At 36.4% G+C, this 27433-nt stretch overlaps 1 protein-coding gene across 1 annotated transcript in view; it reads left to right on the plus strand.

Moving 5' to 3' along the window:
• The window catches only part of UBL3 (ubiquitin like 3), a 56482-nt gene extending 29506 nt beyond the window's left edge, over positions 1-26976 (plus strand). Inside the window, exons 2-5 of the mRNA XM_074914704.1 lie at positions 16420-16528; positions 20184-20270; positions 24729-24806; positions 25204-26976. Coding sequence (XP_074770805.1) covers positions 16420-16528; positions 20184-20270; positions 24729-24806; positions 25204-25256 — 327 coding nt within the window. The 3' untranslated portion in view covers positions 25257-26976. The remainder of the gene's footprint in view (positions 1-16419; positions 16529-20183; positions 20271-24728; positions 24807-25203) is intronic.
• Positions 26977-27433: the final 457 nt, after the last annotated feature.

Here is a 27433-nt window from a genome sequence, read left to right on the forward strand (position 1 = left end):
GGATTTTAGTTTATTATGGATGGAAGTCCATTCTCTTCACATTCAAAGAGAAGAAAACGGATTGTGGAGAATGGATGTGTTCTCTGTTCCAGAGTTTGGACACATGCAAGACTAAGGTCTGTGCTGCTTAACATATGAGCATACATGTGAACTTTCCTACATTGTTTTAAGGACATGATACTGAGGCTTTTGAGATTTGACTCTTAGCAGGTAATCACAATAATGGTCTCTTCTTCAGAGAGCAAATAGTACCCTGATGATTTTACTGACGCACATGGGGAGGAAGGTGGATATGATCAGCTGGTTCAGTACTTGCATGAAAAGCTAATTAAACTTCTTAATACCACCTTTGAGGCATGTGTTGAAAAAGTCCAAACTGGGTTTTCAAGAGAAGTTTTGCTTACTGTCTGTTCTCTGTGCTGCAGTTTTTAAAATATTAAGCTAGGTTTTGGCAGGATAGAGTATAATTTTTTCATATTTGATTAAAAGTTGGCTCAGAGGTCCTTTGGGCAAGCTTTTATTTGGGGCATAGCATGTTAGGTATATTTAAGTAGTATTTCTGTGAAAGGTTTCCAACTTGAGAGGCTCAGATGATTAGTACCTTGTTTTTACTTATTTTTAACTGTTTGGCCATTAATATTTGTGGCCAGTTACTTTTTATGACTTAGAGCCTTATAGGCTTCATGTAGCTTTATAAAGCTTGTAGCTGACGGCGATGTCTCATTCCATGCCAAGTTCATCACCACTGTACTTGATTTCCTTCCTTCTGCTGATGTTCTGTTCCCCTTTATGATGTTATTCCTGTGTTCTTTGCAGCCTGGAACTGGGTTGGGTTTGCATTGGGTTTTTTTAATTTGGTTTGTTGTTTGTTTGTTTTTTCCAAGGAGACAGGTTCCAGGTTTTATAAGTTTTTGTAGCCTGTCATCTTGTTCCACTTCTATGAGTTTCCTTTGTCGCTCTTCTCTGGGCTGACTTGTTTAGTTGCTTTGTAGTGGTTTCAAACTTTTTAATAGTCTTAAATTTAAAAAAAAAAATTTGGAGCATCACTTATGTTTATTTAGACTAAATCAGAACTGAACTGTCCCGGGTGGTACTCTACTGTCAGTTGGCTGACACACTAACAGATGTATTTCCAAGATGATAAGATTGAACTTTTTTGTAATGTGGTGCTGTTTAGATCCTAGGCAGTATCTGGCACAGTGTACACTTACGCAGCTACTCATATCCTTGATTTGTAATGTAAACATGACACAGTGTTCATGCAACACTTATTTTGTATAATTTGATGGGCTGTTTATTATAAGTAAACAGTCTTGCCTGTTGAAGTAATCAATGAAATAGTTATATGCACATGAGAATTCATTATGTTCTTTGAAAACTCATTTCTGAATGAGGATGTTAATATGAAAAGCAGATGATGCCATAGTTGTGTCTGGCACCACTAAGTGACAGTATCACTAGTAGCAGGTTGATGCTGATTGACTCTCAGCTGAACAGTCGCCCAAGCCACTGGTAGCTTAAGACAATAGTTTTCTTGATAGCTGTTTTGTATGACAAATGCACTTTTCTTTCTAAATGCCAGATCTTCCTTTCAGCTTTGTATAATGATTTGTCTCCCACACTATTGGGAAGAATGAAATATTTCTATGTGGACTTTTATTCTCTTCGTATAGAGCAGCTGTATTTTCTATACTGTCTTGTGAGTAGATGCTAGACCCTTTGTGAGAAACAGTTATATCTACAATTCTATTACTGTGCTGTGACTTAGTAATTAGCTAGAAAATCAGTTGGTTGATAATTGGAAAGTTTGGAACGATATCATTGTTAACATCAAGTTGTATGCACTGAATGGTCATTCAGTTGATACATACATACATATTTCCCCCAAAAAGATTCATACTGTAACAGATGTTGTGTCTTCTGACAAGAGCTTGCTAGTTTCTATTCTTACACTCTTCTCTCCAAAAAAACTAGTGGCTTTAACTTGTATCATGTTGTGACAGCAGACTCAAAGATATGGTATTTTTCTTTCCTGTAATGAAAAGATGTTTTCATTTTTTTTAAATAATTATTTTTGTTAAAGGTTGGTCATCATAGCTGACATGGATATCTATCTACAACTCTGAGTTGAACGTGTTGAGTCCCAGTAAGAAAGTAGACCTCCTGGCTTGTTTGTTTTTGGGAGAGAGTGTTTGCTGTTTCTTGGAACACCAAAGTAATGCTTCAGTTGAGATAATTACAAAAGTTTATCAATTGTCTGGGAAATAATTCTCCATTAACTACAGTTAGTCAGAACCAGTGGTACCAGTGAGATTTTTCATAACATAGTCAGTCATTGATCTTATCTCTCTAGACTCATGCCTTTTGCCTTAATGAAAGGAGGGGGTGAGAAGATCTTTAAAATCCATTATAGAATTTGTGGAACTATTATAAACACTCTGAGTTTTAAAACATCTGTTCTGTAAATGAGCTGTAGCCTGGAAGTGTTATATTTAAAGCAAAACAAGCAGATATCCTAAAAAGCTAACAATCTGAGTACATGAGAAATAAAAGGGGGAGGGAGAGGCAGGTCATCTCCATGTCTCAGAACTTGTATGTGAGGAGGTGGTGAGTAATATGTGCTAGATGTATTGACCACGTGTGCTAAAAACATGAGGACAGGCAAGTTTAGGATTTGGAATATGACTTAAGTTTAAAATTATTTTATTCTAGCAAAAGTCACAATGTATGAGGAGAAGAGGCTGTTAAATAGTTTATTCTCCCATTGCCTATGTATATAGATTCAACCACATTAGTTCAGGGAAGTAATACTAATTCTTCTTTGTTTTAAAGGTAAGAATCATAGATACTTTGGGTTGCTTTCAATAACATACTTCTGTAGTTGTCCATACATAGTGTTTTGTAAACCATAATTAAGATGCAAGCTAGAACACATGTTGCCCCAGATTCACAGAAGCTAACCTTACTCACTACTTTGACACACAGCAGATGGCTTGTTATAATGTAGTTGTTGATGCAGTAAGAACTGAGAGCCATGACTGGTGTTGCTTATAATTGCTACTGATTAAAAGACTGTAATGCCTTCAAGAAGGCATCACTGTTCTCCCTTCCTACTAAGGGTTTAGTGAGATCCTAGACCAAGATGGTATTTATGCTTAGAAGATGCCTGAATATCAATTGGATCTTAAATTTGTGCTTTTTATATTTGTATGTAGATACATTTTTCTGGAGGGCTGAAATGAAGCATTTTTATGTAATTTGATGCTTTTTGTGTAGACTCTGGGCATACAAGACAAATGAAGAAAGAAAAAAAGATACTGTGTGCTAAAAAGCTTTTCTTATTAATTGGCTTTTTTCTTCTCGCTAAAATCTAATTTTCTTTGAGGAAAACTCTTTTTGTGGGTGACAAAGGTTAAGGTACCTTGCCAGGTAGATGCAGTCTCCATTGGAAGCGCTTGGCTACTGTGGTGGCAAATACTTCACGAAACCGTGTGGTAGGCATACAGGGATACTGCATCAAACACTAGATCATCCAAGGAAGTCGAGCAGTAAGCTAACAACTGGTAAATAGTATGTTTCCAACGCTGTAAAATGCTTAGCAATACTAGAGAAGGAGGAGGCCAAAATGAAAGGGCAGCTTGAACTGTTTTAGTCATTAGTAGACAGTCTGGACACGCTAATGCTCTTCATGATGGAAAAAGGACAAGAATTACTCTTAGACTGCCTGCTGGCTGGGAGAGCACATACACTTGACTAGCATGCAGTAACATAAAGGTGGATAAGCTGTGCCTTTTAGTATTCAACAGCAAATGCGGAATGCAATAAGTAACTGTATCAGACCTTGTTTGTGATATCACTCCATTAATTTCAGTCAGTTGACTTCAGCAGGTTTAGCCTGGTGATGAATTAGAGCCATTAAATAGAACAAAAACATGTAAGATTTCTGTAAACACGTCTTACGTTTTTGTTGAACACTAAAGGTAACTCATAGAGGAAGGAAAAAATGGAGGGTAAAGACTGTTCATTATTCTGTTCTGAGAAGAACAGGCATAGGTCAAGGTCATGCTGTTTGCTTTTGGAGAACTGTATTCTGAATAAACTGGCATCAGCATTACAGTCCTTGATCTCTTCTCACATAATTCAGTGTTTTTTCCGAGCTATTTTAGGAGGAAAACAATTAGAAAGGTTGTGTTCTCATTCATACTGAAGTTGCTTGCTTTCACTAAAGTAAATGTGATCTGTGGTCATTGAAACATTCATTTTGATTAAAATCTGAACTATCTTTTACATCAGAGACAAAAATATATAATGCCCTGTCTCTTGCCTTTAATTATCACAGCTCAGTGATTTAGATAGTACTTTGGAATGGCAAAACTTTGGCTGACTGCCATGATACACAGTAAGCCTAGAGAACCTGGGAATCAGTAGCTAATAATAATTTAATTTTATGGTATTTCCACCCAAGTGAACTGAAATACAACTGTAAGTCAAGGTGCAACTCCTTGCCTCTTCAATGTTTTAAAAGATATTTAAGAGTTTTTCCATTTTATTATTGACACTTTCAATGCTTGAAAAATTTAATGCTTTAATGCTGACCAAGATATAGAATCATACAAGGTGAAGAACCTGTCAGCAGAGTCCCAGAATGACTCTAGAGTGAGAAACTCCAAACTTTTACCTCCTATTGCTGGCATTTCCATTGGGATATAGGTCCTGAAAAATCTTAGGGAAGGTTTTTGTTTTTTTTTTTTTTTAATTTGTACAATGTTCTTCTCAGTAGCTTAGAGCTGATACAAGGGGACTTCTAAGGGACCATGTCATTCTATTTGTCTTTAGGGTGTGACTTCTTTTTTCCTAGAATTTTTCAAGCTGTGTCTAGTTTAAATGGCAAATAGCTATAATCCTCTACTTAGTTGCAGTGTGGTTTTTTTATATTGCACAGTAAACTGCATTAAAACCATATAATACAACAGTTACTGCAACAGAAAATAGAATGGAAGACAAAATTGTATTCAGAAGGTTGTTTCCTTGCTCTTCCATTATTTCTCTTCTGCTCCAAATCAGGCTATTTTTGTCTTTGGTTGTCACTGTCCCTTTTTTGGGACCTGAGGAGTAGCACATTTTAAAAATAGGCTTTGCGTTGGAGATGAATTTGTTTCTGAAGAAAAGTATCATCTTGGGAATCTTTATGCTCTCATAAGGAACTAAGGGTTGGACCTTTCATTTCCAAAAAAGTGGGGTGTTTGGTGATTGGGGGTTTTTTCCCTTTTAAAGTAAATGCAATTTTTTCTTTATTTAAAGATTTTTCCAAGGACTGTTTTAAATTGGCTAGTTACTTGTGTCATTCTGAGAACTGAAAAATGAGTGTATACACTAACTTTGTAGTGATCCTTAATTGCTGTTCTTGTCTTGCATGGTAGAAGGAGGAAGGAGGGGAAAGAGCAATTTGACTTCTGCAATAAAGATTAACCCAGGAATGCAGAGAGCCCAATACATGTTTATTTTCTTTAAATAAGATAAGAAATCACTTTTAAAAATGTCATTAAAAAAAACCACCAACCAAACACCAAAGCTCAAACCCCCAAAAAATGCCACCCGTCTCTTCTGAAAATCAGCAAGTGGAACTAATGATATCCATGACAATGCACTGCTTGCAATTGCCATTGTTTTGATTGCCTCCAATTAATAGTAGCTCCCTTGAAATGTCAATTTTTCCCTTTATTTTTAATGTTTTCTTTGTGTTCACAGTGTTTTTTTTCTTGCTGAACTTCATTTCTGGTCAGGTTGAAGCTGATGTTTGTTTTTATCCAGGCTGTAACTGAAAGATTACTTTCAGCTTTGTCAGTGGTCTCATTGACCTGTTCTGGTTATAAAATTGTAATACCTCTCAATCTATGTATATTGTACACACTTTCTGAAATTTCCATTATGCAGCAGGAAACTCAGGTTTTTTTAGCCTCTTGTTTTCGCTAGTGCACAGTTTTCAACATACTCTTCCCTACCCATCATTAGTTTTTCTTCATTCTTTGTAACCATGGAAGAGCTGCATCTGAAACTTCTAGGAATGTGGGTTAAATCAAATTTAGCCTCACAAAATTGGTTAAAGATAGGAAAAAAAAAAAAAAAAAGATTGGTCATTAAGAAGGGGTGGAGGGTATTTGTCTGCCCCTTGGACTTGGAAAAAGCAGCTATATATGGAACCAGTTCCTTGAAACTGTATTTTCTCCTTTGTTAGCAGCAGCAGTAGTATTCATTTTCAAATCTGAGATGGTAGGCATTTCACAAGATAAGTATTCACAAACTTGATGGTCTTGCATTCTCTCTCTTTAAATATGATGTTGAAGTGTCCTAAATAATATTTTAAAATATTATGTAATACTCTCTCTAAAGAATATATTAGAACAAATGTTGAGTTATATCAGAATCGAATCCAAACTTAAGTGCCTAGCATTATCACTGTTCATATTTGTGTACTGAACTTCTAATCTTCAAATACCAACTGATATGAGAAGGCGAAAACAAGGTGATGGGTTTATCCAGGGCAGGTCTTGAGAAGAGAAGGCAGGATGGTAACACAGATGGTACATGCCGATTTCACTTTTAAATTCTGGAGTCAAATGTTGGGATCCGTGTCATTAGAAGGTATTTTTAGGGAGATAGGGATTGAAATATAGAAACAGACACTACCTTCTCTCCTACACACACTCTTTCCCACTTCAGAAGGAAAACCTGGAATGCTCTTCCCTGCTGTTATTGTATGTGTGTTCTGAAGAAGTCACACAAAAGCCTGTGTTTCTTGCTTCTTCCCCACTAACTCCATGTCCTACAGGTTGGGGACCTCAAGGATCTGTTGCTCCAGGATGGGCCAGTTTCACCATGAGTCTCTTCTGAGAGTGGAAGCTCTAAAGCGCTGGAGTTACCAAACCACCTCACTGTGACCATGCTCACCAGAGCTAACCGGTTCAGTCCGCAAGCACAAGCTTCTCGTGTGCATTGACATTTGATGTGGTCTTGTTATTATTTCCGCTCCTGTGTTTTGAAATGACTGGTTCGGTGGAGTATACTCATTGTTAAAATGATCTATACCAAAATTTCATGTTAGAATCTGAGTATATCGGTTTCTCTGTTTTGTGTTTCAGTCACTTTATTTCAAAGTGAAAATACACTTACTCCAACACTGGATTGAAAGGCTGAACTTTGCAAATAGCAAGCTTGAATGCCAAGTGGTTAACTCTGGTTTTTCTACCTATTTGTATTAAAGCTCAATTCAAAAACATGGTCTTCGGTATGTTGTAATTTACACATTACAATTATGATGGACTTAGATGTTTTTATTATAACAGGAGAGAAATTGATTTTGCATGTGCAGGGTGAAACTGCCCTGTCTCTGGCTAATGGATTTGCTTGGGGGCCAGCAGAGGACAGTTTAATTCTGTACCCTGTGATTAAAGCATGCACCTGGGATGCAGTAGACAAAATGCCACTTGAGCTGAGAAGACCATGTACTCGAGTACTTGCATTATTTCAGGTAATGGAGTGCCTCTGTTATCTTGTACTGCTGGGAGAGAAGTTATTCCTGGGTGGGCATTTGTGACTCATATTTTGTAAAATTATTGAAACATCTTTTACTGATAGAATCAGTATGTTTCAAGAAAAGGTTACTCTTCAGATTTTACTTTCTTATTAGAACTGATTTTCAGTGAAGATTCTGAACTAGCTCCGGCTCATGCTTTGATGTGTTGTGTTTACCTTGCCCCTCTCAAAACAAAAAAAACCAAAAAAAACCAAAACAAAACACCAGCTCGAAAACACCCCCCAAAAAAACAAAACCAAAAAAACCCAGCCTTGTCCCAGGAATGTTAATAGTCAGGATAGTAAAGGAAACAATATTTAAACTCCACTGAAATTCATTGGATTGTACTGGTTATGATAGTATCTGTATTAATTTATTTTGAAGAACAATGTTTCCTAGATATTTCTTCTTAAATGATAAGTCTGGAACTCATAGGAGGATATTGAAGACTATATTGCCATTGTTCCGATGTTACTTGAACTGTAGTGAGGGAATAGATGAAGTGTGACCAAGCACTGTGATTTTAAGTTCAAGAGCATTGGTTTCCACAGAAACAGCTAGCTCTATCATAGCTACCAAGTTAAGTGCTTATAGGATTTTGTTTTTTCCTCCTCTAAATAAAATTTGATTATGCTTCATTTTGTTTTTCTCTTTCCCTTCACTTCAAATTTATCTGAAATTTGCTAGCTTTACTTTTTTTATTGCAAATTTACCTTAGCCATTCCTTGTTTGAGAAAGCAGTTGCATGTAAAAACATACCTGTTTCTCTTTGTAGTAATCTAAAGATGAGTATGTCATTGGAACTAGTTATGAAATTCACCATAGTCTTGAATAGTGATGTGGGGTGCTGTCACACTTCTGTCGTGTCATGTTAGGCTCGCCCTACTTCCACAAGTGATGTGGCTTTGAGTGACATGGGCCTGTCAGCTGGCTGGCAAAGTAACTTCAGAGCTTTGTTCAGTCACGTTGACAATTTATGTTATTTCTCATGTTCCATGTCCGTTTTTTTTCCTGATATGAAGTATATTTATTATAGGTGCAAGGTATTGTAAGAGTAGAGCAGAGAGACCTTTTGTGCATCTAAAGCTAAACGCAGGGGTTCTGAGCGTTTCCAAATGTAAATTTTAAGTGTTCAGTTGATGAAGTGCAGTTAAATTACCTGTATTCCCTATAAAGTATCTGGTGAAAATAGGTGTGTAGAAATGTGGTTCATAAGAACTATAGTTTTATTTATTTTACCAAGTGATTCTTGAACAAAAGTCCAGAATCAAGGATCTCTTCTCTCTCATGAGAATGCTTGCATCGTTGGGTCACAAATTAATACTTGCGTACTTGCTTTCTTACCTTACACACCTGCATCGCTAGTTTGAAACTACCAAGAAACTACCAGCTATTTTCTTGGCCAAGAAGGAGCTAATATTCTTCTTCTAGATGTGTCTCTTAAATTCCCAGAAAGCTCAGAAATCTTCAGAAGAATGCTTGGGAAAATGACATTGGATCCAATGAATATGAGCTGATACAGTTAAAATTAAATGGAAGAATAAACAAAGTAGGAGTGTACATAAAGGCTTTGGATTTCAGGGGGGAAAATGCTGATTAAGTGTACTGGCATATAAGGAGCATATCTGGAGAGTTTGCATGCTTGGTCTTTCTTCAGGTCAAAGACATTAAAGGTATAAATTATCTGCATGCTAGATGAGTGAAAAAATGTAGAGAGAGATTTTGATTTTGACAGATTAATAACCGCCTCAAGAAGGATATTGAGATGGAGCAGGTAAGAAGTAATGGAATAAAATTCTCTCTATATTTTTACCCAAGTTAGGTTATGATGGGTTCATCAGTCAATTTTCTTGGAAGGAAAGTGTTTTTCAGATGAGGAAAATGCAGAAGAGGTGTAATCTGTCTGGACTTCACTGAGTAGTTGATATGTTGGTTTGGGAAGGCCGTGTTTGATAGAGTGTATGACTTGGGTGGAGAAGATGGTAAGATACAGTGTTCTATATGGAAGTGTCAGACTGACAGTTATGCTTAGTGGACTTTAAAGATTAATTTTGAGACCAATTATCTTTCTGATGTTTTCATTTATGCCACTGACACAAGGAAAATCAGTATGCTGATGGAATTGGTTAATGATGAAAATTTAGAGGCACCAGTAGTAGAGAAAACAATCATGGTGGTGTATGGAAAAGATTGGATTATCTCAGACTGTATTAATGGGAAAATAATAGCATTAATATAAAAATGTCCTGTACATCATGGGTGGTTGAAATCAATACTTTGTAATGCAAGCTTGAAGGCTTGTGTCATGGAAATGACTGGACTAGAGCATTGCAAGATTACTGCATTGCAAAAGTGAGACAGTTGTGATGTTCGTATGGTAAATGGAGAGGCATTTGCAGACAATTTAAGGAGATTCTAGTATAATTTTATAAATTCCTGAAATATTATGTATAATTCTAATCATGCATACTTAAAAATGAATCAATGCTAAAGCAGATACAGATTAAAATGAATTGTAGAATCATTCACATTGGAAAGGACCTTTAGAAGTTTTCTAGCCCAACTTCCTACTGGAAGTAGGGTCACTGCTGAATTCAGACAAGGTTGCATGGGGCTTTGTCAGTTGGGTCCTGAAAACCCCCAAGGACAGAGCTCCCAAATCATCACTGGGTGACCTCTTCCACTGCTTTGATGTCCTTGGGGCAAAAGCTTTTTCCTTTTCACAGTTCAAAACCACTTGTTTCTATTTATGACTATTGTCTCTTGTTCTTCTATCTTGGACCTCAGTAAAGAGGTCATTGTCTTGCTAATTTAAGCATAGGAAGGCTGCTAATAGGTGCCCACCAGGCCTTCAAGCTAACCAAGCCCAGTTTCTTTAACCTCAGTTGATTTGCTTCAGAGCTTTGCAGACAGTGATCACACCAAGGGCCAGCCTATTAATGAAGAAAATCTTTGCCTGTTTATTTTAGCAATCCATTAAAACCCCAAGGGAGGAGAAAGCCTATTATAACTAAAGTACAAAGTAGATCTGGCATCAGTGAATGTAACCTGTCCAAGAATAAACTTATGATAGGAATTAGGAGAAATCTCCACTCAGTGGAACAGACAAGTTCTAGAGCAGCCTTCCAGGGAGTATAAAAACTGAAGTTCTTCAGGTGTATATATTTCCAGAAGGGATTACATGAGATGATACATCTAATTTAGGAGTGAACTGGGATCTAGAACCTTCAGGTCCCTGATGACTTGGCCTGTGTAATGCTGCTGTTTCACTTGGATTGTTACTCAGGCTTGGTTCAGCCTCATGCATGAATCTGGTGGAATTCAGTAAAGTGTCCTGCATGATGCTGTGAGGTTTCTTTGACCTAGAGTCATTAGGAAACTTTGATGCATCTTTGAAGAAGAAAATTATTTCTTACGATTATGAACTTGAATTTGGAAGTAAATGTATTGGATTTTGAGAAGTGACGCAAAGAAAAAAAATAGTTGTATGTATTTCAATCTTAAACAGCTGAAGAAAAGCAGTTAGTTTAAACTTGGGGTTTTATAGCATGTGGCGATATGACACTTTTCCTCCTCTTCATTTTAATTATAAGGCGGAGGAATCTGAGGCTGCTACTGGACCATAAAATTAATAACAAAATAACTTGTGTAATTCGATAGATGGGAAGTCACTTAAACATCAAGAAACATCCTGTAGGTTGTAAATATCTCATTGTTTAAGTGTCTTCCCATATTTAACCGTAGCTGTGAAATTAGAAGCAGCGTGGCACTAAGACATTTTGTAGTACACCTTGAAAAATGAACAAACTGCAGATGCCTATAACAAACAACACACAACTTACTCTACATGTGCATATATGTGACCCAAATTTCTGTTCCAAAAGTTGTGGTCATAGTTGTTACTACAATCTTTACATACATATATTTTACTCTTTTTTTAAATTTATTGTGGGGTTGTTTTTTTGGTTTACAGTATTAATCTACACTGAAATTAGTGTGTATGGGGTGCAACTGATGGGGTAGTTACTGGAGCTGTAATTATGAGATTGGTGTTGGCTGTGGTGTGAGGGGGAGAGAAGGTAAGGTTTGCATGCTTGAGATCACCAACAGAATGTGCTGTTATATCACTGTGCTGAAGGGATGTGGTCCACAAACTGTATTTAATCTGACTTCTGATGCTGTCACTCTTCTTAACTGCCTTCATCAGTAACATTGCAGTTGGCACTGTAATGCAGAAGTGTGAGGATGTGATCCTTATCAGTTTATTGTAGCAAAAAGCTGGAATTCCCTTCGGTAACTTTAAAAAAAAAAAAAAAAATCAGGATAGTCCTTGATATGTCCCCCATGGAAATACAAACTTGCCAGGGCCACAAGAATTGCAAAAGTGTCTTGAGACCAAGACTCTTGATAAGACTAAGTGGAGGGGCTTTAAACACACAAGAGATACAGATACAACTTCCTTGCTAACTTTTAATATAGGAAATAGGTTACAGGGTAGCTAAGACCACTAAGAATCCTTTCATAACTTGAAAAATTAATATTTGCTGCTTTTGTGTCAAAACTTCTCTACCTAACCAAGATATATTTTTCCTGCACTTTCCTTTGAGTAATTCTGTATACACATATGCTTTTTTAATATATATATAGAGAGAGATATGAACTTTGGTCAGTGGCATTTTGCCAAAAAAATTTGTTTCAGATGCCCTATAGTTTGTTTGAAGTGGCATTCTCAGGCTTGCAGAATTAGTACAGCAGTTGCAAGCCATTAAATATCCCAGTGCTCTTGAGGGGAATGAGATTAGAGTCTAAATTTAAAGGCAAGTTTTGGGATTCTTTACTTCAGATCCTTTGAGATACTGTGGCGTGCAACTCAAGACCAAGATTCCTTCAAGATTAAGAAATAAAAAGATATATATATCTTATATATATAGGCAAACATGCAAACTAAATGGGTCAGTGGCATGCTGTACTATAAATAAGAAAATACTTTAACCTTTTATTAGAGCAGCTGTTTCCTTGCACTTGATGCAACATCTGCTTGACTTGATTTAAGGATTTATTTCAGGCTTCTGATATTTGATGATATTCTTTTCTTTATGCATACTTTGTAGTAAGTCCTGTAAAATTATTAGTTTATCTTGATACGCCTTTTATATTTCATAGTAAGACTGTAGGGAATGCTCTTCAGCAACAAAAAAGCTTAAGCACTATTAAGTTACCCATCTCGGAGAGGTGTGGGGGGGGAAAGGAACTAACATTTTTCAGTTTTTCCCTGTTGTTTATATTGACTTTATATTGTATATTAACTGCAGAAGTGTGACTTAATCAAATTTTCCAGGAAGCCAAGTTAGTTTTGGTCATTTCTTTGTGATATCCATCTCCTTTCTGTATTCACTTTAGTGTGCCTGGTAATCTCAAAACACAGTAGTGAGAATAAAAAGAAAGGTGTCTCCTTAATGTTATGCTATCTGAAGGATAAGTTTAGTTCTATATTAATGCTGTGCCCTAATCATATTTTAAGTGCTAGCAGGGACTAATCTTCTGGGGTGTTTTTAGTTATCTCCTTCTAGGATCCAAATCAGACAGTTTTGGACAGTTAGGGAGCTGATGGTTTGGTGTTATGTTTACTGCTGAGGAAAGTGTTACGATCTTCGAAATAAGTAATCTCCACCACAAATAAACTACACACAGATGAAGGAAAAGAAATCCTTAGATAACCTGCATAAAATCAGAGTTGTGAGGCTGCTTAGCCAGAAGGAGCAAACTAAGGGGAGGTGTCAGGGGCCATTTAGAGTAGAGGAGATGGATGCAGGGAGATTCAAGTGAGAGGCAGGAGGGCTGCTGGTGAAGAAGCTCCTCACCGCTAGTGCCTACAGCAGGCACTGCTACCAAATATTTGGCGTTGGTTTGTTTTCTAAACAGGCAGCCCATTCCCAAGTACAATAACAGTTTGTGACACAGTCTAAACCTCCTAAATTTTTGGCAGTATGTTGGTGTTGTAATGAGATGCATTAATGCTTAAAGGATAATTAAAGATAATGAGGTATAGAGAAAGTGGAATGGAGCACAGTACACTATGCCTCTGAAAGCTGGAGCATGACTTCTGATGAAAAGAACTTTTTCTCTACACAGATGTTTTTATGGTTTCATCTGAATATGTACATAGTAACTGATGTGGTGCCGTATTGCAAACTGTTGGTTAAACAGGAGAAATTGGGATTTAATAGAGAAGTTGTGAGTGTGTGTAAGGGCCTAACATAAAGGACCTAGCTGAGAGGAGCAGGAAAGCAGCTCAGAGAGAGCTCATTATTGGAATAGTTACTGATCAATTGTCAGATCAGTCTTATGCTTCCTGATTCATTTAATGGCAAAGGTACATGTAAAGGGATCTTGTAGCTAAAGTTTATTGGTGACAGGAAGTTAGAAAAATGCCCTTAACAGAGAAGGAAAGAAGTGTTGCATAAAACTTCGGGGGTATTTCATAAGTCATGGTCCCAGACATGGGGGAGGTCTGAAACATCTTTGTGGTGCAGAATACTTTTTTCCATCTATCCTCCTTTCCCTGGGAGGGGTGGAGTGATGGGAGTGGAATGAAATTTGGAGCCTTCTGCTCCATGGCATTATGGCCAGAATGTCAGTTACAAGCTTGGAGGCTGAATAATTGAAAAGATCAAAGTAGAGAACAGTACAGAGTAACTGAGCAAACAGCTTGGTGCAGTTATGAAGGTGTATGTACTCTTAAGATACAATCACAGTGGATGTTTCCAGTAGACAGAGGAAATTACTGATGGTGGTGTACAAGAATTTGGTGAGACATCATTTAGTATGCTTCAGAAATAGTAATTGGTTTTGAGGAGAACAGAGAAGAAATTGAAATGTGCAGAGACAGGGTCCTAGGATGAATGAGGATATCTCACTAGGGAAAGCTTGAAGAGCTTGTCTTGGGTAGTCCAGCTAAAGAAACTATATATGTAAGTATTGTTTATACATACACAGGTGGAGACAGCTAAGAGTGGGGAAACTGCTTCAACTGAAAGACAGTGTAAGCAGAACAACAAGTGGACATAGGCTGGCCATTGCTAAATTTACATAATGTAGTCAGGTTTTTGGAGTAAACAGGAATAGTGGAACTTGGTCTGCTTTTTCTGCTAAATCTTGGTGAGATTTCAAAAGAATTCCTTAATCATCCTGGAAATATCAAAGAAAATGGAACTTTAATGTTCAAAACCAGATGTGTTCTGAATTTTATGAAGAATTGTATTTAACTACAGAAGCATTCCTGCAGCTTCTCCCCTTTAGGTCTTTTTGTGATTTCCTGATACATACTGATACTCTTACAGTGGCTGTGGTGCTTTCTCAGAGACAGCTACCACTTGCCTTTTTTCCTGGGCTAATGGAAGAACTAATATTTTCTGAAGGATGTTAGCAGGGGAACAGGGAGGGAAGCCTAGCCCTTTTATGCTAACTCTTTTTATCCTCGCTACACTTTGAAATAGACTGAATTGCTTTTTGGAGGGGTCATGTTCTTCACTGACCTTGAAATGTGCAGGATGATATTAGATACCTCCATTAGGTACTTAAAGATAGGTGAGATGAATCCAAGCCAAAACATTCAAGAAAGAATAGGCAATCTGTCTGGAGAGCTACTGAAATGAGTGGTCAGTAGTAGATAACTGAGTCAGGACTGTCATGTTCAGTGGATATGATGTGCTAAGACTTTTGACCCTGAAGAAGTATTGAAAATTTGGACATCACTCTAAACTTTTCCTATTGTATTTGATCTCGAAGACAGTTTATTGAATTCCAACAAGGAAAGCTTTGATGCAACATAAATTAAATGAGAGCCACTGTTTGAGAGTGATTTGGAAAGAAGTATCCAAGCAGTTCGTATGCTAAAGTCTTTTTAGTTGGTGCAATTTAGGCTTGTAGGCCAAAACACAAAAGCAGCTAGACTGTTGCTTGCCATGGGCCTTGGTAAGTGTTAGCCACCCAAACATATTTTGTGACCTTGCTAGCAGTTACTTTATGAGCCAAAATTTAATCTCTTTTGCATTGTAAATAGTGTCATAGTGAGCTCTTTATACAAGCTTTTTTAATGCTATATGGAAAAGGAATTATATTCAGTGACTTGCAAATAGAGAAGAGAGGAAGATTATAGCTGAAGATGCTGATGGTTAGATGAAGTTGATTACAGAAAAACTGTGATATGGTGTTACTATGGTATTACATGTGGATCTCAACCACCTTGCTCGTAGTGAAAGACAGTGATGGAACAGAGTTTTGGGTTCAGAAGACTGGCAGAGGGATTTGAGTTTTGTGGCAGCTGGGACCAAGGAAGGATGCTGGCTGACTCCCTGGTGTTTTGTAGGAGATGCAGTGGATGAGATCAGGACTGACAAATACTATGCTTTTATTGAGGCTCACAGGCTGTTCAGGTGCAGATTTTGGTATTTTTAGTGCTCTCTGAGGTTAATTTTTCAGGTTTATGTTTTTCCAATTCATTCAAGAAGATATGCTACCAGCGTGTTTTGGCTGGAATTTTTTTATACTCTGCTGAAAGCTTTTTTTAATGGCACAGTTGATTGAAACACTACCTAGGGGAATCTTCTGGTGTTTATCATAAGAAATGCCAGCTGTAGGAATTTAATCTTCCCAGTTTATCTGTAAATGGACAAATTTTTATTGACTACTTTGACTATTTTAACATCATCTTAAACTGTTTCGTCAATTCACTTTGGATCAATCTTCTTCTAAAACCAATGGTAACTTTTTAGTAACTTAAAAAAAAAAAAAAATTAAGTCTTCTCTGGATACTTTCCTAATACTGCATTTTTTTTTTTTAACAGATAAATTTGCGCCTCATCTTGGTAAGTGGGAAAACGAAAGAGTTCCTATTTTCACCAAATGACTCTGCTGCAGATATTGCAAAACATGTGTATGACAACTGGCCGATGGGTGAGTAGCTGTGTGGCTTTGGCTTTTTAACTGGCAAGCTAGAAGCTTCCCTGTATTTTCAGACTAAAGCGTCAATAAACCAATCTCTGTTCTCAGCGTTCAAATTAAGTATATTTATTGTGTATCTGGGCATAGATTCATATAGAAATACAATTGTCAGCTTGCTTTCTTTTTCCATGTTTCTTCGGTTGGGCAGATTTTTGGATGTCTGGACTATTTCCCACTTTATTTCTAAAATTTCCTTCCCCAAAATGAAGTACTACTTTCCCCCTATCTTTAGACACTTGATCAATTTTATTAGAGGATCTCATAAGTGTGAGGACATGTGGGAGATACAAAACCTCTTATGTGAGGACAGATAATGTAAAACATGGCATGTCACAGGAATGCATTAGTGAAATTGAATCTGAAGTACTTCTGCCTTACTACCTTATCTTGGAAAGGATCTGTAATAACTATATTTTACCAGGAAAAAATCAAATATAAAAGAACATTTTAAGAAACATTAAAAAACTGAGGGAAACTGAGGTTGTATGAATATATTTGGTGTTATGCAGGACTACTAGCTTCAAAAAATGAAATTGAAAATGTAAAATCTGTATTCACATATGTGAGTTGTTCCACAAAAACAAAGTGCTTCTGTTCTCCATGACTGTGATTTCATGGGATAATAGCCAATACACAGACACAGCATTACATACAATGAAAGAAAATGCTTCTTTCGGTACAGACTTCATCTGGGTTACTGTTTTGATGTTAAAAAAAGGCTACTATTTACACAAACTAAAACATCGCAGTAGCTGTTTCTATGGTGCCTTAGTCGAAGAGGTATGGTAGATAATAATTCATGCCAAAAAGTGTTGATAATCCATATTTCAGGCCTTAAACTAGTGTCAGGAAGAACAGGATTACAGGGGACTTGTTTGCTTGCTGTTTGTTTTGCTGGAATGCATCATTATATGTTTAGTAAAATAAGTAATGAAAGAGGAGGCTTTTAGTCCTCTGAAGTACTAGATAAAGATGTAAAACACTCTAAGAAATCTGGCTGATACAGCATCCGTGTAGCTACTGTACATATTCTAATGTGTGCCTGCAACATAGTTGTCATGAACAAATGTTCTTTGTGTACCTTTATCTGAATTAGTAAAGGCAGAACTGTGTTTTTTCTTACTCAAGTTTATTCCTGAACATGGGGTCTCATGTTCCCAGCCTTGTGAAGAGCTTGAAGGCTGCAGATTCTTAGCTGAGAGCTGGGAAGAAACACACATTTTAAAGTCTCTCTTTTAAAGAAGAAGAAGAAGAAAAAAAAAAAGTAGAACCAGACATGGAAGCCTCAGTTCAAATACCTGCTGTCCTGAGGGAGTAAGCTAAATCTTGATGAATATTTAATTGCCTGTGCAAAGAAGAATAGTGTCCATTTAAAAGACTGAGGAAAAATCTACTTCAGAATAGTGTATAGGTTTTCACAAACATTAACCTACTAGCTGTTTTCAGATTGAGAGTGCTGTTCTTTGCCACAGGGCTGAGAAATCTTGATGAGGACTACAGTTTCCTTGAAATAGAGTGTTTTTACCACCATTTTGACTTGTCATGATCTTGTGAGGAAAAAAGTAATGAAATATCCTCAGTCACATGCTGTCAGGATTAAAGCAAACCTCTCCTCCCCTCTTTTGGCAATATGGTTGTTAATTAAGGAATCTCTTGACTTGTAGTGGAAAATGCCAAATTTATATTAATGTTTATCATCTAGGTAGGTTATATGTTCTCTCCCCTCCTCACCCCCCATTTTCTTTTAAATAATATTAACTCTTTTCTTGTACAGCAATTATCTGCTGAACTTAAAAAAAAAAAAAAAAAAAGTCATAGGTAAATATTTCCTCTTTGACTCATTTAGTCATCAGTGGAAATTAAAATTTGAAATCATGTCAGAAAGAAATGTTTCAGACTGCCAGCCAAGAAGCAAAAATTAAAAGGATGGGTAAATTGGCAGCTTAACAATGAACATATACCTGTGCCAAAATGCAGTCTGTCTTCTTTTGATTGCTGTTTTACATCTTTATGACAGCGTAAACTGGCTGAACTTCTCTTTACAGCCATAGTATAGTGGAGTTCAGACTGTATGGAGTAAAAAAAAAAAAAAATTGAAAAAATTTGGTATTTTCCAAAAAATCATTTAGCCTACTGGCACAGTGTGATAATTTAGATACTTAATGTAGCCCACTTCACAGCATAGCAAAAAGGGCATGTTCTTGAATTGCAAGACAATTGAATCAGACCTGGACTGTAAATACTTGAAATTCAAATAGCTTTTGTTGCCTAATTTGATCTAATCTTATAAACTAGGCACATGGCAGCTACCTGGGGATATTGCAGCCTGTGCTGTCGATACCAGCCCTGCCTCCACTGTGTTCTGGGGCTGCGATGGCTCCTTCTGCCTGCGTCTCTGCCTGCCTGTTTGCTTTTTTGCACCAGATGCCTCTTCGTACACTCTCCACAGCCATGTGGCTTTTGTTTTAAATGCTTCCCCTTCTCCTCTTTTCAGTTCTCCTTTTGCAGTGCCAGTTGCTATTGACTGTATGTTAATTGTAGGTTCCCAGTGAACAGGTTGGTTTCTGTCGCTTGTTGTGATCCCTTGCTGAATATTCATTTTGGTATATAAACACTACAAAAACAGAAAGGGAAAACATTTGTGAACATCTGGTGCCAGATACCTGGTCAGCTAAGAAACAGTAGACACTCTGTTCCCAGAGAGCCCATTTAAATTCAACATTACAAGGTTTTATGATATTTGTTCTGAAAGCAAAGTGCATATTTATTTGTTGTTCACTTTGTGACAGCAACAGTAAAAGAGTAGGAAAAGATCATTTAAGCTTATAAATTATTTATGACAGCTTAAGCATGATAGGAAGTGCATTATAGGAAAATGCATGCTTGCTTTTCCCGAATCACTGTTTGCCACATAAAAACATCCACAGATTGCCCTTTTGATAAGTTCCTTAAAATGTGTCCGTTGGCCTCTGCTCCGTGCGAGCCCTCTGTTCCAGCTCTCTGTGGCGATGGTGTGGGGCTGCTCGGGTCACTGACCCCTCTGGACACTGAACTGGTTGGATCTGGCCATCGTTGAACACCGCTGAGCAGCCTGCAGAGCGTTTGTAGTGCTCTGCTCTGAGAATCTTATTTCAAATGACCCATCACATGTGCTTTCACTCTGTGTGTGGCTGCCTCCCATTGCTGGAGAATGGCTCCAGTTAGTTAGCTGGTGAGGAGGAATATGGCTTGAGAAACTTCTGAAGGGGAAGAAAATAAGGCAGTTTTAGCCAAACGGATATTAAGCCTCAGGAAGCAACTGGCATTTATTAAATATTTTGTGTAGGACTCGTATATGTGCTAAATACCTGAAAAATCTGTGAAGTGATTTAGTAGTATTTACACTTGCAGGCATAAAATTACACGTTTCAAAGCCCAATGTCAAATAAATTTAAGAATAGATTTTAGGAGTGCTAGCCTTGAATTATCATTCTGTATCTTCAGTCTCTCTCTTTAGTGATTCAGGCAAAAGAGTCCCGTTCTTGGTTTTCTTCCTGGGTAAAGGTGAGAGAAATAACAAAAGATGCTTTTATTACAATACAACTGAAAATGTTCTCACTTTTTTCAGATTGGGAAGAAGAACAAGTCAGCAGTCCAAATATCTTGAGGCTTATTTATCAAGGGAGGTTTCTTCATGGCAATGTGACACTAGGAGGTATGAAAATAATTTTCAACCATGTTACAGCCAGGCAAAGAGCATATTTATTTGCAGTGCAGTAAATACTACTTTACTGTTCAAGATCACAGTACTGCTTGCTATATATTTTTCCTCTGCATAGAGTGACATTGTAACTTATTGTGTATTTTTCCATCTTGTTACCACTGGTTGTTAAACTTTGGGAGGTACCACCTGGTAAGTCAAGTCTCCTCTTGCAAAACGAAACAGTAATGCTGCTTTTGTTTGTTGTCTTTCTAAATAGAATACTTTGTTCCACCTGTCTTACACTGCACTTGCAGGGTAAGCTTCATCTTCTTAAGTATTTTTAAAAATTTGATAAAGATTATGATAATTATTTAAACAATACTTTATATTTTAGTGGAATGAAGGAAGACACCCTATGAATGAGAATGAGGGGAAGCATTCTTGCTGTCCAGTGCTCTCCCAGGGATACAATTGCATAGTTATGCGAAAACAAAAGTAAATGGCTTCACTTCATAGGCTAAGGAAATGCAATTCAACTATGCCCCCTTGTGGCAATTTATTTCCCACAATTAGATATTTTGATGGGTCTCTGATAGAGATGTGACACAAAGTTGTAACAATCTTTCCTTTTGTAGATAAAAGTTTCCAGTGTGAATACCAACTATATCAATGAATAAACAAAATTATACTCTCTTCTCTGTGCCAGTTTAAAAATAAATTAATACTCCTACTTTCTTTGTATGTTCAGATTGTTCACGGATTTGGTACTTGAGCGCAATACAGGGAGGAGAATATAATACAAAATCACTAATGAAATGTTTTCGAAGTTAAGATGAACCTGAAAAGACTATTTTTGGACTGCTATGGTGGTCTTCCCATGAAGTGGCTGGGATGATAGAGCCATTGATTCGCTTTCTACCATTACTGATGTTGACTAGTGATGTACTTTTAGAATAGATTTACTCTCCATATAAATCAATTTTTAATGCTGCTATATTTCCAACAAGATCACTGTCAGTTCAGCCTGGAGAACTCTGAAATTTTTATTCACTCTTTAATTTGTATGTTTCTCAGGTGCCAGTGGGTGCAGCTAGTAGCAGTTGGAGTAGCATTGAAAGACGAATGTTAAGTCTTGGATCATCTCTGCAATTGTAGAGATGCTAGTCTTACCCTACACATTCTAGGCAAGGATAGCTAAATGGGATTTTCTTTGCCGTTCATCTCTAGGTGTTACTCTTGACCACCAATGCTTGTTCCCTTTAGTGGCATTTGGCTAAATCTGAAATAACTTTGAATATTTGTTTAATGTATTTAATGAGTTAAGCTGAAAAATAGTAGCTGCATGCTGTCGACTCTTGTATTAACTTAGGTCTATAGCTTCCTTGGATTCAGGGCATTTTAGTTCATTCTTAATCATTCATGCGTTGGCAGTTTAATCATCATGATTTTACCCTAATGATTTTACATCTATTTTAGTGTTTCTCAAATATCTTTTTGGTTTTGTATTGCTTTAAGAAAAAAAAAATCCTAAAACACTGGCTTACTCCAGTACTAATGAAGTTATCTGGAGCAAGATTATACAGCTGAAAGGGGAACAACAATTCATGAATTAGCCTGGAAAGACTGTTGCTTTAGTTTATGGTGTTCATTAGATGTAACCCTAAGTGAACTAGTTATCTTTATAAGCAGGGAGGGGAGGAACTTCTTGATAAATACAATAGTTTCTTATGCTGTTATAATACAGTTCCATTAAGCATTTCTATCTGCCACTCTCTATAACTGAGTTAGAGCACTTAGTGTTTTATTTGCTTTAGGTAATTAGGAAATATTGACTGGAATTTGGACCTACTGTGTACTGTAAGTCACTTATCAACTAGTGAAACAAAAGTTTCCAAGGGAACAGCTTGGTGTTTTCTTTTTTAACAGGAGTCCATTTTTGTTCCCATTTAAAAATGATACTGTAATGTTCTTGTTGTAACCTCACATGTATACATAGCGCCTTAGGAATTTGAGACTCCTATAAACTAAGCCTTAAAAAATGACAAATTGATAGCGAAAACTGACTCTTGTGGGAAAAAAATTATTTTAAAGGAGCTGTCTTTCTTGCCAGCTTCTCTGAATGGACTGTCACAACAAAACCAGTAGAGCTAATAGCGTTGGAAGTGGCAAAGACAAACAGACCCCTCTGTAAAGCTTGTGGTGCCACTCTTGCCTGCAGTGCTTGAGCCAACACTGTTGTGTCCTGCCTGTGTGAAGGGTTGGGGTAAGGCAGAGTTGTTCAGCTTCCAACAGGAATTTCATCCTTTAGCTAAATACTTGGTCTGTAGTTTACATCCGAAATAATATTAATTAGGAATACATAATTGATGGTTCTCTGTTTATTGTTAGATAATGGTTATCAGCGATGTTTTACTTCCTTATTTATTGGGGAGTAGGGAAGGGAAGGCAACCCACCCTGTGCCATACACGTACCAAAAGAGGGAGTGAAAAGTAAATTCTGACAATAGAAAATCTGCAGTAAACGTGGAATTAAACAGATAGGGAAGGAATTAAATCAAAGTTTCGTTTACTTGAGAGAAAGGGGTGAGAGAATGGAGACAAGAGCAAGAAGAGATTACTGAGCATACATTAAGGTGCTCAGATTCTGTCACAGTGCTCCAAGCAAGAAGCTGGAAATTGCTAATAACTTGTGTGAACTATGCAAACTACTAGCTGAAATTAGTTAATTGAAATATTAGCATACTTTTACTTGATTACTGTAAATAATTAATCTCCACAGATCACTAATCAAGTCTACTTAAGTGTCTTGATATTATGAAAGATGTCCCTAATGTGATTAGTTTGTAGTATTTTGCTCTGTAATGGCTTCTTAAGAGTTTGTCATGAAGACAATCATTTTCCATTGAGCTAAGAAACTGTTAATATGCTCTAAGCAGAGTTTTCAGTTGTACCACAAAATCAAGTACCCAAAATACTTCGTCACTGTCAGAGTTTAAGATGCCAGTAGCTTTTAGTTGCGGGCACAGGCAATGCTTCGGGTAAACGAAACCAACTTTAAGACCTGTCTTTCTACAGAGATAGCTTCTCCCAAAGTATAGCTACTTGAGAGAAGTGTGTGGAGCTGGGTATCCCTCTGTATGCTTCCACCTGTGTTTTAATCATAACTTGTATTTTTTCAAACAAATATGTAGTCAATGAACATAATGTAATAGCAGTGTTGTACCTAGGCTTGTTTTCAATACATTTAGTAGCCAAATACTAGGTTGGGTTTTTTTTTCTTACTGAATTTTGGATCTGTAGTGATTAAAATGCTGTAGTGATTAAAATAGTGACATTTTTCTCTTCAGTTACGTTCAGGTTTATTGGACATTCACTATTCATTTATTCACTTAAAATGCCTTAGTGCACTGTATGTGAAAATAGATGATGTAAATTGAATTTGAGAGGACAAAATTCTGCTCAGAATGATTTGTGTATTTAGGGTTCAATTTTTGTTACATTCCGCTAATTTTTTTTTTTCTTTATAAGGAGGGGAGGACAAAACGTAGGCAAAGCATCTTTAACTTACATTTCTCAGAAAAATAATCAAGAAAGAATCTTAGGAGTTGGAGAGAGGAAAAAAACCTGAAGTTATATAAAGAACTTATAAAAATAACTTCCTCACACCAAATAATTGGAAGAAGTCAAAGTTCAGAATATTGAATCTGGGAATAAGGATCTGCTAAATATAATGAGCAACAGAGAATCCTTTCACTTCAAGGAGACTAGAAGTTTTGATAAATATTACAGTGCTAAAACTATAAATACATTATCATGTTGGTATACTTAAATCAGAATGTAAAAATTATCATTATAGTTTCAGAAACAAGCAGAACAAATTGTGGAAAGCTCCAGTTTTGTTATTTTGTGTTACTAAAGCTCACTAAGGCAGCATTGTGAGTTAAAATGTTCTAAATTTTATATTTTTCACATGCAGCTGATGTTACAGATCAGGCATGTGAAAAATACATTAAAAGGCATGATGCAGACGTTTTGTATTTGGGAAAATCTATTATGGACCAAAGTATGTTTTAGGAAAATCTGTTCTGCAGCAGTTGCTCAGTGTTTTGATGTCTTATGTAGTGGCTGAAGTAGCCACGTTTTTGCATCCTTATCAATAAAGCCTGAGTCTTTGCATGATCATATGTGCACTTCTACTTTTACTCAAAAGAGGAAGGCTAAGTTTCCTAACAGGAATATCATGTCTCTTAAGAACACAGTGTTTTAAGTGATTATTATCAGGTCCCAAGACCCTGAACTACAAAACTTTAGCCAGAAATGCTTTTATGAATATATTTAGTAAGCAGTTCAAACCTAACAGTATGAACTTTTGAACAGATGTTAATCCAATTATAGTTAGTTTCAGCTGGGTGTTTTGAAGAAAGAAAACAGCTGTAATGTATTAATAAATCTCTCTTTCTCCTTTTGCAGCATTAAAACTTCCCTTTGGTAAAACAACAGTGATGCATTTGGTGGCTAGAGAGACATTGCCAGAGCCAAACTCTCAAGGTATGCTGTGCGCTGGGGGTATTTCTTAGTCAAGTATATGGCAAAGTGGTCAGATCTCTTACAGGCTTTTTCAGTATTTCATAGCAGAGAAAAGACAAGTCTTTGTGGTCTTTTGTGAAGCAAGTAATGGAATGCTTTTGTACATGATGTTTATAGAAAACTAAGAAATTAACTTTCTGGTTTAGCATTTTTGTAGAATGCAGAAATTTACTCAAAACTTAAACGCTTCTGGTTTTATTCTTAAAAACAACTGATTTATTTTTCAGTTATGTATGCATGTATATTTTTTTAAATTAAAAATAATAAAAAATATACTTGAATCATGCATACTCACACATAAAACAATCTAATTGCTTTAGAAATGGCATGTAAGCAAAACTTTCTTCTTGCTCCACAGGTCAAAGAAACCGTGAAAAAACTGGAGAAAGCAACTGTTGTGTAATCCTGTAAACCCTGTTAGCTTTACCTGCTAAGTGTGATGTAATATAGTCTTTGTCTTTCATGCTGCTGGAATAGAAGAGGCCCTACCTTGCTTCAAACACCTGTAGGAAGAGCCTATCTGTAAATCCATGGAACTGAAATATTACACGAACACTGTCTCATTAGTCTTTTTTTTCTTTTAAAGAGAAAGATCTATGAACACTCATTTTTGTTTTGTTGGGTTTTTTTAAAAAATTCCTGCTTTTATTTGTTGAATAATCTTACAGTACATCAGTTCTTGAAAGAAGTCAATCTCCAGAAAAGTTAATGTGTTCTTTTCCATAGCAGGAATCATTTTGCTACCACAAAAATCTCCATTAACCGGATCTAACCAGTCAAGCTTTCTAGATGCAATTTGCACTAAATATGGTTGACAGTATATTTCTCATCAACAATCTCTTAACAATATTTGAGACGCCTAGTAATAACCTACAATGTATAATGCAACACTAGAAAATAGTATATCTATAATTAAATCTCACTTATGGCCAAATCAAAGGAAAAACTGTTAAGTCAATTCTACCTAAGTCAACCTTGGTGGCCAAACTGGCACAGAATACTAACTAAACCAAGTCTAACTATATATATTTTCACTGCAACAAACAAACAAACAAACAAAACTATGTGCCTGTAATTTAAAAGCACTCTGTAGAGGGCTGATGAAACTGATTTTTTTCGTTACTGCGTGCACTCTGATCTCGTACGTTAGTTGAGTGCTTATTCAGACAGCACAAACAAGTGCAGAGAGTGCATTTCCTAGCCTTAATATGGGAGGGGTAATTTCCTGTAGTTCATAGGCTTTTATTATTGTGCATAAATGTTAGAAAACATCATTTACTAATCAATTTTATGTATTTGAATATTGGCAATTGGTGTTTTTCAGTCATTTTCTCATCTGTACCTTAGTGTCCAGTGTCATGCTTACTCATTAGAGACTTCAGAAGAATTATTAAAGTTTAAAAAGCAAAAAGAAGAACCTCTGCCATAGTACTAGTTTTGTTTCTTTACGTAATCTGCATTTGGTATTAGTGCTTGCAATTGTATTAAAATCAGAAGCTGATTTTTGAAGGCATACATAATTAAAAAGGATGCCATTCTTTTATTCCATATCAATAATTTAAACGTTGATATGCTAAAGAAATTTGCACAGCACTAAAGCATGAGCTAGTTTCATCTAAACCTGTAAAAAATAAAAATTAAAAAAAATATAAAAGATTTTATATTTTTTCACTGGGGAGGAATTCTTCCTGGCTGAAATTACAAATATGTGTAGAATATATTTAATAAAAATCTTATAAAATACATAACTATAGAAGTTAAATATAGATTGGCGTGTAGTATAATAGAACAATATTCCATATAAATAGCTTTAGCCTTTAAAAAAATGAGTCACAGGTTGACATTGTGTTCTGTACTTAAGTGTCCACAACTCTTACAGATGTTCTGTGTAATCGTTTTTTCGAATGATTGGCATCATTCAAATGTAATCAGGTTATTTTATTCATTGTCACTGCTTTGATGAAATGCTTTATATGCAGTAGATTTACAAAAATATTGTTCATACTGATCAGAATTAAATTTGTATAGAGCAGAGTTTTAAAACAAATTGTAAATAGCACTAAACATTTTCTTTCTGCAACCTGTACTGATAGACTCTTCTGTAAACTAAATAAAAGAATATTGTAGTGCATTTCAGTGGTGTTTTAAGGGTTCTAATTGGGTCTGTAACTACTTCTAATAATATTTATTAATCTGGAAACTAAGTAAAGACTCACATTTTATTTATTTAAAAAAAGGAGGGGGGATAAAACTTGCTGAAAACTGCTAGTGGGATGTATCACTTCAGTTTTGTTTTCCGTTGACATCAAAAGAAGTAGCCTAGAGGGTGGTTTTTTTCTGTCAGAGAAGAATCCAAGGATGGACAGTTGGAAATGTGACAGCAGTGTCACACCCTGGTTACCTCACAGAAGGTATGTGCTCAGACTTTAAGTGTCTGTATTCTTCACTTACTTGTAGTGAAGAGTATACACACACCTCTTAGGGTGTTGGGAACTCAGATGACAGCATTATGATGTACTCATTGCCTAAATGAATCTTGAGGGGGGATTTCCTTGTACACTGCAGTGTAGTTGCTAAATAAGTAACTA

Source organism: Athene noctua, chromosome 1, assembly GCF_965140245.1.
Source record: "Athene noctua chromosome 1, bAthNoc1.hap1.1, whole genome shotgun sequence".
Taxonomy (NCBI): domain Eukaryota; kingdom Metazoa; phylum Chordata; class Aves; order Strigiformes; family Strigidae; genus Athene; species Athene noctua.